The sequence below is a fragment of the Nerophis lumbriciformis genome, linkage group LG08 (assembly GCF_033978685.3).
Source record: "Nerophis lumbriciformis linkage group LG08, RoL_Nlum_v2.1, whole genome shotgun sequence".
Taxonomy (NCBI): domain Eukaryota; kingdom Metazoa; phylum Chordata; class Actinopteri; order Syngnathiformes; family Syngnathidae; genus Nerophis; species Nerophis lumbriciformis.
This window is the reverse complement of record NC_084555.2, coordinates 10,702,261-10,717,500: the sequence shown is the minus strand read 5'-3', so window position 1 is coordinate 10,717,500 and position 15,240 is coordinate 10,702,261. Positions and strand designations below refer to the sequence as shown.

At 41.0% G+C, this 15,240-nt stretch overlaps 1 protein-coding gene across 1 annotated transcript in view; it reads left to right on the top strand.

Annotated features, from left to right (window-relative positions):
• Nucleotides 1–15,224, top strand: part of cldn23l (claudin 23-like) — a 15,353-nt gene extending 129 nt beyond the window's left edge. The window contains exons 1-2 of the mRNA XM_061968249.2: nucleotides 1–9; nucleotides 13,955–15,224. The exon at nucleotides 1–9 is cut by the window's left edge and continues 129 nt beyond it. Coding sequence (XP_061824233.1) covers nucleotides 14,036–14,785 — 750 coding nt within the window. The 5' untranslated portion in view covers nucleotides 1–9; nucleotides 13,955–14,035 and the 3' untranslated portion in view covers nucleotides 14,786–15,224. The remainder of the gene's footprint in view (nucleotides 10–13,954) is intronic.
• The last annotated feature ends 16 nt before the right edge of the window (nucleotides 15,225–15,240 follow it).

Sequence of the window (15,240 nt, the reverse complement as noted above, 5' to 3'; positions counted from 1 at the left end):
CACTGAAAGGTAAGTCGGAGCACGTATGATTATTCTCATCAACAGATGCATCATGCACATGGTTATTCATAATCAAGCTGTGGACTCACTGGCAGGCAACATGATCATTTCTGCATTAAGGCTTGTCCCAGGTATGATAGGCACTGGTTACAGGAACAACAAAAAAGACCTTGCGCGTCAGCAACATTTAATTCCCTCCAGGTGCAGATGAGGTCCTGACAGCTTGTAGTCTTTTTTAACTGTCAACTTCTCTGCTCAAATGAAGTCATAATGCAAAAGGAACATTTCACCCGATTTCCCCAATGTAAGCACGCGTTAATTACACTTCTCAGCAAAATAAAGGGCAATCGGTGAAGTATTTCACTCTTGGGAATATTAGAACATGTTGTAGGGGCTGCACACACCTGTCACACTCCACATGGTTCACTGTTCTTATTATTCTCATTATCAGGATACTTATTTGGAGGTATGTTGAACATTTTCAATGTTTTATATTTGGTGAAAGTGCTGACAAATGCTTCATTTTCCAAAAATCAGATGACACTTTTGAATTTAGATTTATCATAATTATCCATCCATCCATCCATTTTCTACGGCGTGTCCCTTTTTGGGGTGGGGGAGGGGGGGTGCTGGAGCCTATCTCAGCTGCATTCAGGCGGAAGGCGGGGTACACCCTGGACAAGTTGCCACCTCATCGCAGGGCCAGACAGACAACATTCACACTCACTTTCACACGCTAGGGCCAATTTAGTGTTGCCAATCAACCTATCCCCAGGTGCATGAATTTAGATTGATCATAATTAATCACAGGTTATTACCATCCATTAGTCCATATTCTTCCGCTTATCCGAGGTCGGGTCGCGGGGGCAGCAGCCTAAGCAGAGAAGCCCAGACTTCCCTCTCCCCAGCCACTTCGTCCAGCTCCTCCCGGGGGATCCCGAGACGTTCCCAGGTCAGCCGGGAGACATAGTCTTCCCAACGTGTCCTGGGTCTTCCTTGTGGCCTCCTACCGGTCGGACGTGCCCTAAACACCTCCCTAGGGAGGCGTTCGGGCTAACCACCTCATCTGGCTCCTCTCGATGTGGAGGATCAGCCGCTTTACTTTGAGCTCCCCCCGGATGGCAGAGCTTCTCACCCTATCTCTAAGGGAGAGCCCCGCCGCCCGGCGGAGGAAACTCATTTCGGCCTCTTGTACCTTGTACCCTTTCAGTCATAACCCAAAGCTCATGATGGGAATGTAGATCGACCGGTAAATTGAGAGCTTTACCTTCCGGCTCAGCTCCTTCTTCACCGCAAAGGATCGATACAGCGTCCGCATTACTGAAGACGCCGCACCGATCCGCCTGTCGATCTCACGATCCACTCTTCCCTCACTCGTGAACAAGACTCCGAGGTACTTGAATTCTTCCACATGGGACAAGATCTCCTCCCCAACCCGGAGATGGCACTCCACCCTTTACCGGGAAGGAACCATGGACTCGGACTTGGAGGTGTTAATTCTCATCCCAGTCGTTTCACGCAAGGCTGCGAACCGATCCAGTGAGAGCTGAAGATCCTGGCCAGATGAAGCCATCAGGACCTGCAAAAGGCAGAGACCTAATCCTGCAGCCTTTATCTTGTGTAGTTGTTCAGTAGAAGAAAAGTTTGCTGACACAAATATATACTGTACAATTTAATACGGGACATACGGTACTAAAATATATCAAATTTGAATGGCAGAGTGCAAAATAGAGTATTAAAAGTATTTTTTTTAAACTGCAATTAACACAGGTTTCTGTTTTTGTTTATACATGGTTTATTTTACATTTGTTTTACTCAGGAACAGGTTGTATTTAAAATGTTGCAAAATATAATCCTATATGTACAAAATGTATGTTTCGGTCATTGAATTTTCTTTTCATGAATGAGAATTTAAAGGGGAACTGCGCATTTTTTGGGAGTTTTGCCTATTGTTCACAATCATGAAAGACATGACGACGGATGGATTTTTTTTTTAATTCATTCAAAATAATAAATAAAAGTCCTCTTACAATGGAGCCATTGGAAACTCCACTATTCCGCCCATGAAATCCAGTAAATAACCATTCAAAAAGCGCCAACAATACTCCATTTACATTTCATGACTTGAATATTAGCCAAGTATTAGTGATATTGTTATTATAAACGCTTACACAGACGAACTATTTATGCATCTCACCTGAAAAGTAGATGGCTGAGAATATAATCCAACAAATTGGGACACTTTGGCAGCCATTTAGGACCTGGAACTGGCGAGAACGACATAGTGTTCCCCCACCCCCCAAATTGTGCAGTTCCCCTTTGAAACCAAAAACAATTGGTTGATATTCATTTCATTTTAAAATACAAAAACTAAAATTGAAAAACACAGAGTTATTCTTCCTTAGTGATGGAGAACAATAACTACCGTATTTTTCGGAGTATAAGTCGCACCGGAGTATAAGTCGCACCTGCCGAAAATGCATAATAAAGAAGGAAAAAAACATTATGCAACTTTCATAAACTATGAAAAAAACTGCCATTTATAGTCTGAAAAATACGGTAGATTAACTAGAAAATGCACAAGAAAATGCAGATAGACCTGCTAGTAGTTGGGGTTGCTCGAAGACCAACTTGTTACCTTGTAGGCAGTTGTTTTAAAGACAAATGCAAAATTAGCACAAAAAAAATAAAAAATGAAGTTAGCATGCTCAGGTTAGCATAAAAATATTCTAATGTTACTATGGTAACAAATAACCAAACAACACAGATACATTACATGTCACCAAGTAAGGACATTGATGATTTTTAGGTTTAAACATGAATTAGGCGAAAATGCTAGCATAAAACAATTGCATGCTAAAATACAAAACAAACAGCATACTTGCAAGATGGCGCCAAGTATCAAAATCCATGAATTTTACATTGAAATTATTAAAATGAGCTAAAAAAAATTTAGAATGCTAATGTTAGCTTGCTAATATAAGAAAAGTTACCATACTTGCAAGATGGTGCCAAGTGTCAAAATCCATGATTTTTAGGTTTAATCATATACAATTAACCAAAATGCTAGCATAAAACATGCATGCTAACGTTAACATGCAAACATAGGAACAGTTAGCATGCTGATGAGAATGCGCCAATTATAAAAATCCCTGATTAATAGGTTTGAACATATACAATTAGCTAAAACGCTAGCATAAAACATGCATGCTAACACATGCTAATGTAATATGAGAACAATTAGCATACTTGCAAGAATTGATTTTAGTCACCATGTTTTGTCGTATTCCAACGTCGTTTATTTAAAGACAAAACTATGGATGGAGCATTTTTCAATAAAATGTTTTGTTTTTCAAAATAAAAGTCAAATAAACCAATCAGATTTTTGGGGGTTTTTCAATTGCCATTCGTTTCAATGACCAAAACATACACTGACCAATATTGTACTTCACTGACAACACAATTACCAATAACGACTTCAAAAGCACACAAAACAATACTACATTACCCCGAGAGGGACAAGCGGTAGAAAATAGATGGATGGATACAATAACGTAAAGGCCTACTGAAATGAGATGTTCTTATTTAAACGGGGATAGCAGGTCCATTCTATGTGTCATACTTGATTATTTTGCGATATTGCCATATTTTTGCTGAATGGATTTAGTAGAGAACATCTACGATAAATTTTGCAACTTTTGGTCGCTGATAAAAAAAAAGCCTTGCCTCTACCGGAAGTAGCAGACGAGTAGCGTGACGTCACAGGTTGTGGAACTCCTCACATCTGCACATTGTTTACAATCATGGCCACCAGCAGCGAGAGCGATTCGGACCGAGAAAGCGATGATTTCCCCATTAATTTGAGCGAGGATGAAAGATTTGTGGATGAGGAAAGTGAGAGTGAAGGACTAGAGGGCAGTGGGAGCGATTCAGATAGGGAAGATGCTGTGAGAGGTGGGTGGGACCTGATATTCAGCTGGGAAAGACTAAAACAGTAAATAAACACAAGACATATATATACTCTATTAGCCACAACACAACCAGGCTTATATTTAATATGCCACAAATTAATCCCGCATAACAAACACCTCCCCCCTCCCGTCCATATAACCCGCCAATACAACTCAAACACCTGCACAACACACTCAATCCCACAGCCCAAAGTACCGTTCACCTCCCCAAAGTTCATACTGCACATATATTTCCCCAAAGTCCCCAAAGTTACGTACGTGACATGCACATAGCGGCACGCACGTACGGGCAAACGATCAAATGTTTGGAAGCCGCAGCTGCATGCGTACTCACGGTACCGCGTCTGCGTATCCAACTCAAAGTCCTCCTGGTAAGAGTCTCTGTTGTCCCAGTTCTCCACAGACCAATGGTAAAGCTTGACTGTCATCTTCCGGGAATGTAAACAATGAAACACCGGCTGTGTTATCCGGCACAACAGTCAAGGGGTGCATTTTACGGCGGACGTGCGTTATCCGGCACAACACCTGACGCAATACACCACTTCCACTTACAGCTTTCTTCTTTGCTGTCTCCATTGTTCATTGAACAAATTGCAAAAGATTCACCAACACAGATGTCCAGAATACTGTGGAATTTTGCGATGAAAACAGACGACTTAATAGCTGGCCACCATGCTGTCCCAAAATGTCCTCTACAATCCGTGACGTCACGCGCAGGCGTCATCATACCGAGACGTTTTCAGCAGGATATTTCGCGCAAGTAAGCAATGTTAAGATTTCATCATTGATATATAAACTATCAGACTTTGTGGTCGGTAGTAGTGGGTTTCAGTAGGCCTTTAATCATATTTCAAAATACATTCACCGAGGTAGTTCATATAAAAAGTGAATATGAAAGCAAAAGTAATCCACTATATTTAGTTACGTTAATAAATGTTTGCAACCTTTACATGGCTGCCTAGAGGGCCCTAACACAGTAGGGTAATCAAATGTAGTTGACTACTTTTGGTTTCATTTATAATTTTATATGAATTACCTCGGTGAATGTATTTTTAACATGATTAAAGGGGACGCTAACTTTCCAAAGTGTCGTATTATACACGGCCCTCTTTTGACTTGTAGTGCTTAATTATGTGAACTACAGCGCTTGCAATCCTTAGAACGTCATCTTATTACAAAGCTACAATTGAAGAAATATTCCAAGAAATATTTGTAGCATTATCAACTCCTAATGTTACCTATAAACATATGTTACTGTTTACCCACCCTTCAGCATTCCTATCACCTTAATCACGGGAAATGCTGCGCTGCCAGTAAGTAAGACTGAAGAAGATTTATTGTTTTCTTCATTCTATTTCTTTTAATAATTGTCCTCCTGATTTGTTTGTTTCCAAAACACAGCAGCGTGTGTTGGTGGCCACTGGCTGACTTTGCTCAAGTTCGCTATTGTGGCTGTCTCTGCATTGTTATTCTGCATTCAGACTGACGTTATTACAAAAGGGGAGTGAAGCCTAACAAGGTTATTTCTGGAGATCAATTGTGTGGCTTTGAGGAAAGACGTCACACAGTTACAAAGGGCAATTTGGAATACTGCCTATCATTCACAATCCTTACTTTTTTCATGCATTCTAAGTCGTAAAATACAGCAAGTACGAGGTGGCTAACAATGAAGCTATGGGAGTCCTCTATTGCCCCCATAAGGCCCTCTAAAAACATCTAAAAAGAACTCAAAATACTCCATTTACATCGAGTTACCTAAATATTGTCATTATAAGCGCTAATGCAGATTACATTTTGTACATACAGTATATCGGCTGCATAAGTGTATTCATTGAAACGTGAAATATTTACACACGGGTCGGAAGTCTTTGGCTTTGGGGCTGGTTTTTGTGTGTTTCTTCACGTGATGAGTGTGAGTCCATAAAGCGCTAAATGGCTGACTGAATGATTCTGTGAATGTGTTTTTAACAATCATATTGGGCCACAGTGACACGTTCAGCAATTTAATTGGTCTGATGTGACCAGGCTAAATTTAGCCGTTCTTTTGGTTTGCTCTCATAATATTACTGTCGTAATGACCCGCCTTCCGCCCGATTGTAGCTGAGATAGGCTCCAGCACCCCCCGCTACCCCGAAGGGAGTAAGCGGTAGAAAATGAAAATGGATGGATGGATGGATTGATGACATTTTTACTTCATACAGACATTTTTGTTCTTATCAATCAATCAATCAATGTTTATTTATATAGCCCTAAATCACAAGTGTCTCAAAGGGCTGCACAAGCCACAACAACATCCTCGGTACAGAGCCCAAATAAGGGCTTAAAAATGGTTTCTGAGTAACACTACAGGTGCTACACATTTTTGTGTGTTTCTTCACGTGATGAGTGTGAGTCCATAAAGCGCGAAATGGCTGACTGAATGATCCTGTGAGTGTTTTTAATTTAATGTGAACAATCTTATTGGGCCACAGTGACACGTTCAGCAATTCAATTGGTCTGATGTGACCAGGCTAAATTTATTGGTGGCACGTGAAGCTTGTGAACCCACAAAAATCCATAAATTAGCCGCAGCGTTGTGTAAATCACAGTGTTATAGGGGAACTGCACTTTTTGCGGGTAATTTTGCCTTTCATTCAAAATCCTTATGTAAGACAAGAACACATACTGTATGTTTCTCTCTTTTTTTATGCATTCTAAATATTAAATAAATGCGATCAAAAGTCCGCTTACAATGGAGCCTATGGGAGCCATTCTTTTGGGTTGCTCTCATAATACTACTGTAGTAATGACATTTTTACTTCAAACAGCCATTTTTGTGCTTAAAAATGGTTTCTGAGTAACACTAAAGGTGCTACACATTTTTGGGGGACAGGGGGTATCTAGATGTGTTTTAGATGTGTTAGTACCATCTTTAAAATGTAAATAAACGATTGAAGGTTTATTTTATGTGTTTTGGGGGGCTGGTCCCAGCAAATTTCATGCAATAATTTGTTTTTAGTGCATGTAAACATACAGTATATTGGCTGCAGAAGTCTACAAGCCGCAAATGTACACATTGAAACATGAAATACTAGCACACGGATCGGAATTCTTTGGCTTTGGGGCTGGTTTTTGTGTGTTTCTTCACGTGGTGAGTGTGAGTCCATAAAGCGCGAAATGGCTGACTGAATGATTCTGTGAGTGTGTTTAATTTAATGTGAACAATCTTATTGGGCCACGGTGACACGTTCAGCAATTCAATTGGTCTGATGTGACCAGGCTAAATTTATTGGTGGCACGTGAAGCTTGTGAACCCACAAAAATCCATAAATTAGCCGCAGCGTTGTGTAAATCACAGTGGTATAGGGGAACTGCACTTTTTGCGGGTAATTTTGCCTTTCATTCAAAATCCTTATGTAAGACAAGAACACATACTGTATGTTTCTCTCTTTTTTTATGCATTCTAAATATTAAATAAATGCGATCAAAAGTCCGCTTACAATGGAGCCTATGGGAGCCATTCTTTTGGGTTGCTCTCATAATACTACTGTAGTAATGACATTTTTACTTCAAACAGCCATTTTTGTGCTTAAAAATGGTTTCTGAGTAACACTAAAGGTGCTACACATTTTTGGGGGACAGGGGGTATCTAGATGTGTTTTAGATGTGTTAGTACCATCTTTAAAATGTAAATAAACGATTGAAGGTTTATTTTATGTGTTTTGGGGGGCTGGTCCCAGCAAATTTCATGCAATAATTTGTTTTTAGTGCATGTAAACATACAGTATATTGGCTGCAGAAGTCTACAAGCCGCAAATGTACACATTGAAACATGAAATACTAGCACACGGATCGGAATTCTTTGGCTTTGGGGCTGGTTTTTGTGTGTTTCTTCACGTGGTGAGTGTGAGTCCATAAAGCGCGAAATGGCTGACTGAATGATTCTGTGAGTGTGTTTAATTTAATGTGAACAATCTTATTGGGCCACGGTGACACGTTCAGCAATTCAATTGGTCTGATGTGACCAGGCTAAATTTATTGGTGGCACGTGAAGCTTGTGAACCCACAAAAATCCATAAATTAGCCGCAGCGTTGTGTAAATCACAGTGGTATAGGGGAACTGCACTTTTTGCGGGTAATTTTGCCTTTCATTCAAAATCCTTATGTAAGACAAGAACACATACTGTATGTTTCTCTCTTTTTTTATGCATTCTAAATATTAAATAAATGCGATCAAAAGTCCGCTTACAATGGAGCCTATGGGAGCCATTCTTTTGGGTTGCTCTCATAATACTACTGTAGTAATGACATTTTTACTTCAAACAGCCATTTTTGTGCTTAAAAATGGTTTCTGAGTAACACTAAAGGTGCTACACATTTTTGGGGGACAGGGGGTATCTAGATGTGTTTTAGATGTGTTAGTACCATCTTTAAAATGTAAATAAACGATTGAAGGTTTATTTTATGTGTTTTGGGGGGCTGGTCCCAGCAAATTTCATGCAATAATTTGTTTTTAGTGCATGTAAACATACAGTATATTGGCTGAAGAAGTCTACAAGCCGCAAGTGTACACATTGAAACATGAAATACTTACACACGGGTCGGAAGTCGTTGGCTTTGGGGACGATTTTTGTGTGTTTCTTCACGTGATGAGTGTGAGTCCATAAAGCGCGAAATGGCTGACGGAATGATTCTGTGAGTGTGTTTAAATTAATGTGAACAATGTTATTGGGCCACGGTGACACGTTCAGCAATTCAATTGGTCTGATGTGACCAGGCTAAATTTATTGGTGGCACGTGAAGCTTGTGAACCCACAAAAATCCATAAATTAGCCGCAGCGTTGTGTAAATCACAGTGTTATAGGGGAACTGCACTTTTTGGTGGTAATTTTGCCTTTCATTCAAAATCCTTATGTAAGACAAGAACACATACTGTATGTTTCTCTCTTTTTTTATGCATTCTAAATATTAAATAAATGCGATCAAAAGTCCGCTTACAATGGAGCCTATGGGAGCCATTCTTTTGGGTTACTCTCATAATACTACTGTAGTAATGACATTTTTACTTCAAACAGCCATTTTTGTGCTTAAAAATGGTTTCTGAGTAACACTAAAGGTGCTACACATTTTTGGGGGACAGGGGTTATCTAGATGTGTTTTAGATGTGTTAGTACCATCTTTAAAATGTAAATAAACGATTGAAGGTTTATTTTATGTGTTTTGGGGGGCTGGTCCCAGCAAATTTCATGCAATAATTTGTTTTTAGTGCATGTAAACATACAGTATATTGGCTGCAGAAGTCTACAAGCCGCAAGTGTACACATTGAAACATGAAATACTTACACACGGGTCGGAAGTCGTTGGCTTTGGGGACGATTTTTGTGTGTTTCTTCACGTGATGAGTGTGAGTCCATAAAGCGCGAAATGGCTGACTGAATGATTCTGTGAGTGTGTTTAAATTAATGTGAACAATGTTATTGGGCCACGGTGACACGTTCAGCAATTCAATTGGTCTGATGTGACCAGGCTAAATTTATTGGTGGCACGTGAAGCTCGTGAACCAACAAAAATCCATAAATTAGCCGCAGCATTGTAGTGTTATAGGGGGACTTCACTTTTTGGGGAAATTTTGTCTTTCATTCAAAATCCTTATGTAAGACAAGAACACATATGTTTCTCTCTTTTTTATGCATTCTAAATATTACATAAATGCGATCAAAAGTCCGCTTACAATGGAGCCTATGGGAGCCGTTCTTTTGGTTTGCTCTAATACTGCTACTGTATTAATGACATTTTTATTTCATACAGCCATGTTTGTGCTTAAAAATGGTTTCTGAGTAACACTAAAGGTGCTACACGGTTTTTTCTAGATGTGTTTTAGATGTCTTACTACCATCTTTAAAATGTCAATAAACGAATGAAGGTGTAGTTCATTTGTTTTCCAGCGAATTTCATGCAATAATTAGTTTTTAGTGCATGTAAACATACCAAGTGTGTGCATCAGGGTCAGACGGGGGCCCTTTTTTAGAGTCTTGTGTGTGGGGGCCCAAAATGTGGCTGTTGCTTTTGCAATGGCGCAGTGGTTAGCGCTTGTGCCTCACAGCGAGAACGTCCTGGGTTTGATTACCAGTCTCGGGGTCTTTCTGTATGGAGTTTGCATGTTTTTCTCGTGACTGCGGTGGGTTCCCTCCGGGTACTCTGGCTTCCTCCCACCTCCAAAGACATGCACCTGGGGATAGGTTGATTGGCAACACTAAATTGGCCCTAGTGTGTGAATGTTGTCTGTCTATCTGTGTTGGCCCTGTGGTGAGGTGGCGACTTGTCCAAAGTGTACCATCCGAATGCAGCTGGGATGGGCTCCAGCCCCCAGCGAACCCAAAAGGGGACAAGCGGTAGAAAATGGATGGATGGATTTTTAAAGACGTTTTTCAGGCCAACACCGCATAAATCTGTCGTACGTCAGCAGTTAAAAGGAGCTTTTGTAACCTGTGGTATAAGTTTCATTGTAACTTATACATCAAAAAACATATTATGAGAATTGATTCTTAATCCGATCGGAATCAAGAATCGGAATCAGACTCGAATCCAATCATGAGGTGACCAAAGATTCCCACCGCTCTTGGTTAGGTTATGTAAAAGGAAGGTAAAGTGCACAATAGCGATTGGAGCTTGGACAAACATAGCTAATTAGCATTAAAGCTACAGACCCACAAAACGGCATCAAAAAGCACCAAACAGTCTAAATTAGTGTTGGTACCGGTACCAAAATTATTTTGATACTTTTTCGTACTTTTCTAAATTAAGGGGACCACAAAAAAATTGCATTATTGGCTTTATTTTAACAAAAAATCTTATGGTACATTAAACATATGTTTCTTACTGCAAGTTTGTCCTTAAATAAAATAGTGAACATACAAGACAACTTGTCTTTTATTAGTAAGTAAACAAACAAAGGCTCCTAATTTAGTCTGCTGACATATGCAGTAACATATTGTGTCATTTTCCAATCTATTATTTTGTCAACATTATTAAGGACAAGTGGTAGAAAATGAATTATTAATCTACTTATTCATTTACTGCTTACTTTCTCTTTTAACATGTTCTATCTACACTTCTGTTAAAATGTAATAATCACGTATTCTTCTGTTGTTTGATACTTTACATTAGTTTTGGATGATACCACAAATTTGGGTATCAATCCGATACCAAGTCATTCAAAGTCCTCATGTCCTCAGGGGACGGACCGGTACTTTTCAGAGGAGGTATAGTACTGAATATGATTCATTAGTATCGCGGTACTATACTAATACCGCTATACCGTACAACCCTAGTCTAAATTCGAGCATCAAGGCTAAATATTGGACAATACACTATTGTGGGACATCTGATGCCAAATCGTCGAGAAATGATGAGAAATAATGGAGAGCTGTTAACATCCCCGTGACTTCAAATGAATTGGTTCGTAAATATTCACTTGAGCTATAATTATGTTGTTCTCTCTTCTTGTCAGGGACATGCATTATTGAGACGCTACGTGTCCTGACAAAAAAAAAAAAAAAAAATCCGATACGATCTCACACGGGTGCCTGAACTCAACATTTGTGTATCAGCCAGCGCAAAGGTCTGGAATAGAAAGCCCCCTAATGAGCTCGTGTGATAAATAAAGCCCTACGTTGTGAGCTGCCAGGTTATTGTCTCATAGCAACAGAGACCATTCACGTCAGCAGCAGCAGCAGCTGTGAAACAGAACCTGACTCTGCTTCCACTGGCTGCAATGTCGGGTTTTGGGGTTTTTTTTTGACTCGTGCATCAGTTTGCTCTGCTTCCCTCAGCGGCTCTCAAACTGTGGTACGTGTACCACTAGGGGTACTCGGAGAGCCGAGTGTTTTCTGAGGTGGTACTTGGTGAAACACGCTTGAGAACCACTGAGCTGGTATAGAGTCCTCAGTATGAAAGGCGGCATCAGGTAAATAAATTAATTCACTAAATTAATTTCAGTGTTGACTGTGAATGACATTTGTGGTAATGCCTCTGGGTTGTGCTCAATATGCATTGGAAAAACATGCTAGCATAAAGTTAATGTGATTCAAATCTCTTCAAAAGTGTTTTAATAATTTAGACAATTTAGTTGTTTTTAACCCCTTCTTAACCCTGAACGTACATTGAAAATACACGCAACCCTAACTCAAAATGCCGGACATTTGAGGCATTTAAGAAACTCCGCCCGGACAGCCCCGCAAAAGAGGACGTGTCCGGGGAAAAGAGGACGCATGGTCAGTCTATTCTATAACAACCCCAGAGGAACATTTACAAACCCCGTTTCTATAGGAGTTGGGAAATTGTGTTAGATGTAAATATAAACGGAATACAATGATTTGCAAATCATTTTCAACCCATATTCAGTTGAATATGCTACAAAGACAACATATTTGATGTTCAAACCGATAAACTTTTTTTTTGTTTTGCAAATAATCATTAACTTTAGAATTTGATGCCAGCAACACGTGGCAATAAATACTGATAAAGTTGAGGAATGCTCATCAAACACTTATTTGGAACATCCCACAGGTGAGCAGGCTAATTGGGAACAGGTGGGTGCCATGATTGGGTATAAAAACAGCTTCCCAAAAAATGTTCAGTCTTTCACAAGAAAGGATGGGGCGAGGTACACCCCTTTGTCCACAACTGCGTGGGCAAATAGTCAAACAGATTTAGAACAACGTTTCTCAAAGTGCAATTGCAAGACATTTAGGGATTTCAACATCTACGGTCCATAATCAAAAGGTTCAGAGAATCTGGAGAAATCACTCCACGTAAGCGGCATGGCCGGAAACCAACATCGAATGACCGTGACCTTCGATCCCTCAGACGGCACTGTATCAAAAACCGACATCAATCTCCAAAGGATATCACCACATGGGCTCAGGAACACTTCAGAAAACCACTGTCACTAAATACAGTTTGTCGTTTCATCTGTAAGTGCAAGTTAAAGCTCTACTATGCAAAGCGAAAGCCATTTATCAACATCATCCAGAAACGCCAGCAGCTTCTCTGGACCCGAGATCATCTAAGGTGGACTCATGCAAAGTGGAAAAGTGGAAAAGTGTTCTGTGGTCTGACGAGTCCACATTTCAAATTGTTTTTGGAAATATTTGACATCGTGTCATCCGGACCAAAGGGGAAGCGAACCATCCAGACTGTTATCGACGCAAAGTTCAAAAGCCAGCATCTGTGATGGTATGGGGGTGCATTAGTGCCCAAGACATGGGTAACTTATACATCTGTGAAGGCACCATTAATGCTGAAAGGTACATACAGGTTTTGAACAACATATGCTGCCATCTAAGCGCCGTCTTTTTCATGGACGCCCCTGCTTATTTCAGCAAGACAATGCCAAGCCACATTCAGCACGTGTTACAACAGCGTGGCTTCGTAAAAAAAGTGTGAGGGTACTTTCCTGGCCCGCCTGCAGTCCAGACCTGTCTCCCATCGAAAATGTGTGGCGCATTATGAAGCGTAAAATACGACAGCGGAGACCCTGGACTGTTGAACGATTGAAGCTCTACATAAAACAAGAATGGGAAAGAATTCCACTTTCAAAGCTTCAACAATTAGTTTCCTCAGTTCCCAATCGTTTATTGAGTGTTGTTAAAAGGAAAGGCCATGTAACACAGTGGTGAACATGCCCTTTCCCAACTACTTTGGTACGTGTTGCAGCCATGAAATTCTAAGTTAATTGTTATTTGCAAAAAAAAAAAACATCAAATATGTTGTCTTTGTAGTGCATTCAATTGCATATGGGTTGAAAAGGATTTGCAAATCATTGTATTCCGTTTATATTTACATCTAACACAATTTCCCAACTCATATGGAAACGGGGTTCGTACATATTTACTCTCACTGATTAGTTTTTGTGTACTTTTAACAGTACTGCATCAAAAATGTACTCTAGATGTAGAAAAACTTTTGAGAATAAAATGCACTTTTTTTTCTTTCCATACCAGATGATTGTTCTTCAGCATCCCGTGGTCATCTCTACAAGACATCTGAAAAGTTAAAGAGATCACATTGGAAGAATCGTGGGTATGCAGACTCAGGCCTCCATGGTGATGGGCATCGTCTTCGCCCCCTTAGGACTGGTCCTGCTCTTCACCGCAGCCATCACGCCCCAATGGAGAGAAGGCCAGACCCGTCTGGGCCTTGCCAGGCCGGGCTCGCTTCTCCGAACCATCGTGAAAAGCAACGGTCAAGCTGGGGTCAAGTCGGGGTCTGTGGACTCGCTCCTCTTAGTGCGCTCTGACGGACTTTGGGAGAGCTGTCTTCAAGTGGAGCACTCTGAGCTGAAGCAGTGCTGGCCGGTGGCGGGGTCCTATCAGCGGGACCGGAGGGTCCGCCTGGCGCAAGGCTTGGTGCTGACCTCCTTGTTCCTGTGCGGCACCGGCATCGTTCTGGCCTGCATCGGCGTCCGCTGTTGGACGGATCTACCGCTCCGAGGGGTGGCGGCCACGGGTGGCCTCCTGGTGGTGATGGCGGGGGTGCTCAGCATGAGCGCCTTGGTGGTCTACACCCACAACCTGAAGAGGCTTGGGATGGAAGGCGCCCGGCAGGAAGTCCACAACACCCGCTTACCTCAGCTGAGCTTGAGCCCGGCCGGCTCGCTCTACTTCGGCTGGCTGGGTTCATGCTTACAAGTGCTGGGAGGGGGCGCGCTCGTGTTCAGTTTCAAGCGAGCCAGATGCCAAACTTGCCCGGAGTTCGCCGCCTGCCCCGCTTGTCGCCGCTGCTCACAGATTCACAACAAGCCTGACTCCGATGTTTATGAAGTCAGCTGTTAGCTTCGATTTTGGCCTTTTGCTTGCATCCAGTGATTCAGTGAGTTGTGCAGTCGCTGCTGTCATTTGTCAAGCCAGACTTTGTTCGTTGTTGCAGGACTGGAGACTGATCTTCCAATGTTTATTCTCGTGCGGCCTTCTACAACCATGCTTTGTACTGTTAGAAGGGTATTGTACTTTATTTATTTGTATTTTTTGAATAGTGCCTACTGTATCATCCACAATGTGAGACAAGAATACATGTCTTTCCCTTATTTGGGTGTTCTAAATAACAAAAAACTGCTAGTAAGAAGCGGCTAATGCTGATACAATCGATACAGTCTATAAAGCCCTCTAAAAAAAACATCCGGTAACACTTTAGTATGGGGAACATATTCACCATTAATTAGTTGCTTATTAACATGCAAATTAGTAACATATTGTCTCTTAATTAGTATATCATCGGCCGTTAAATGCTT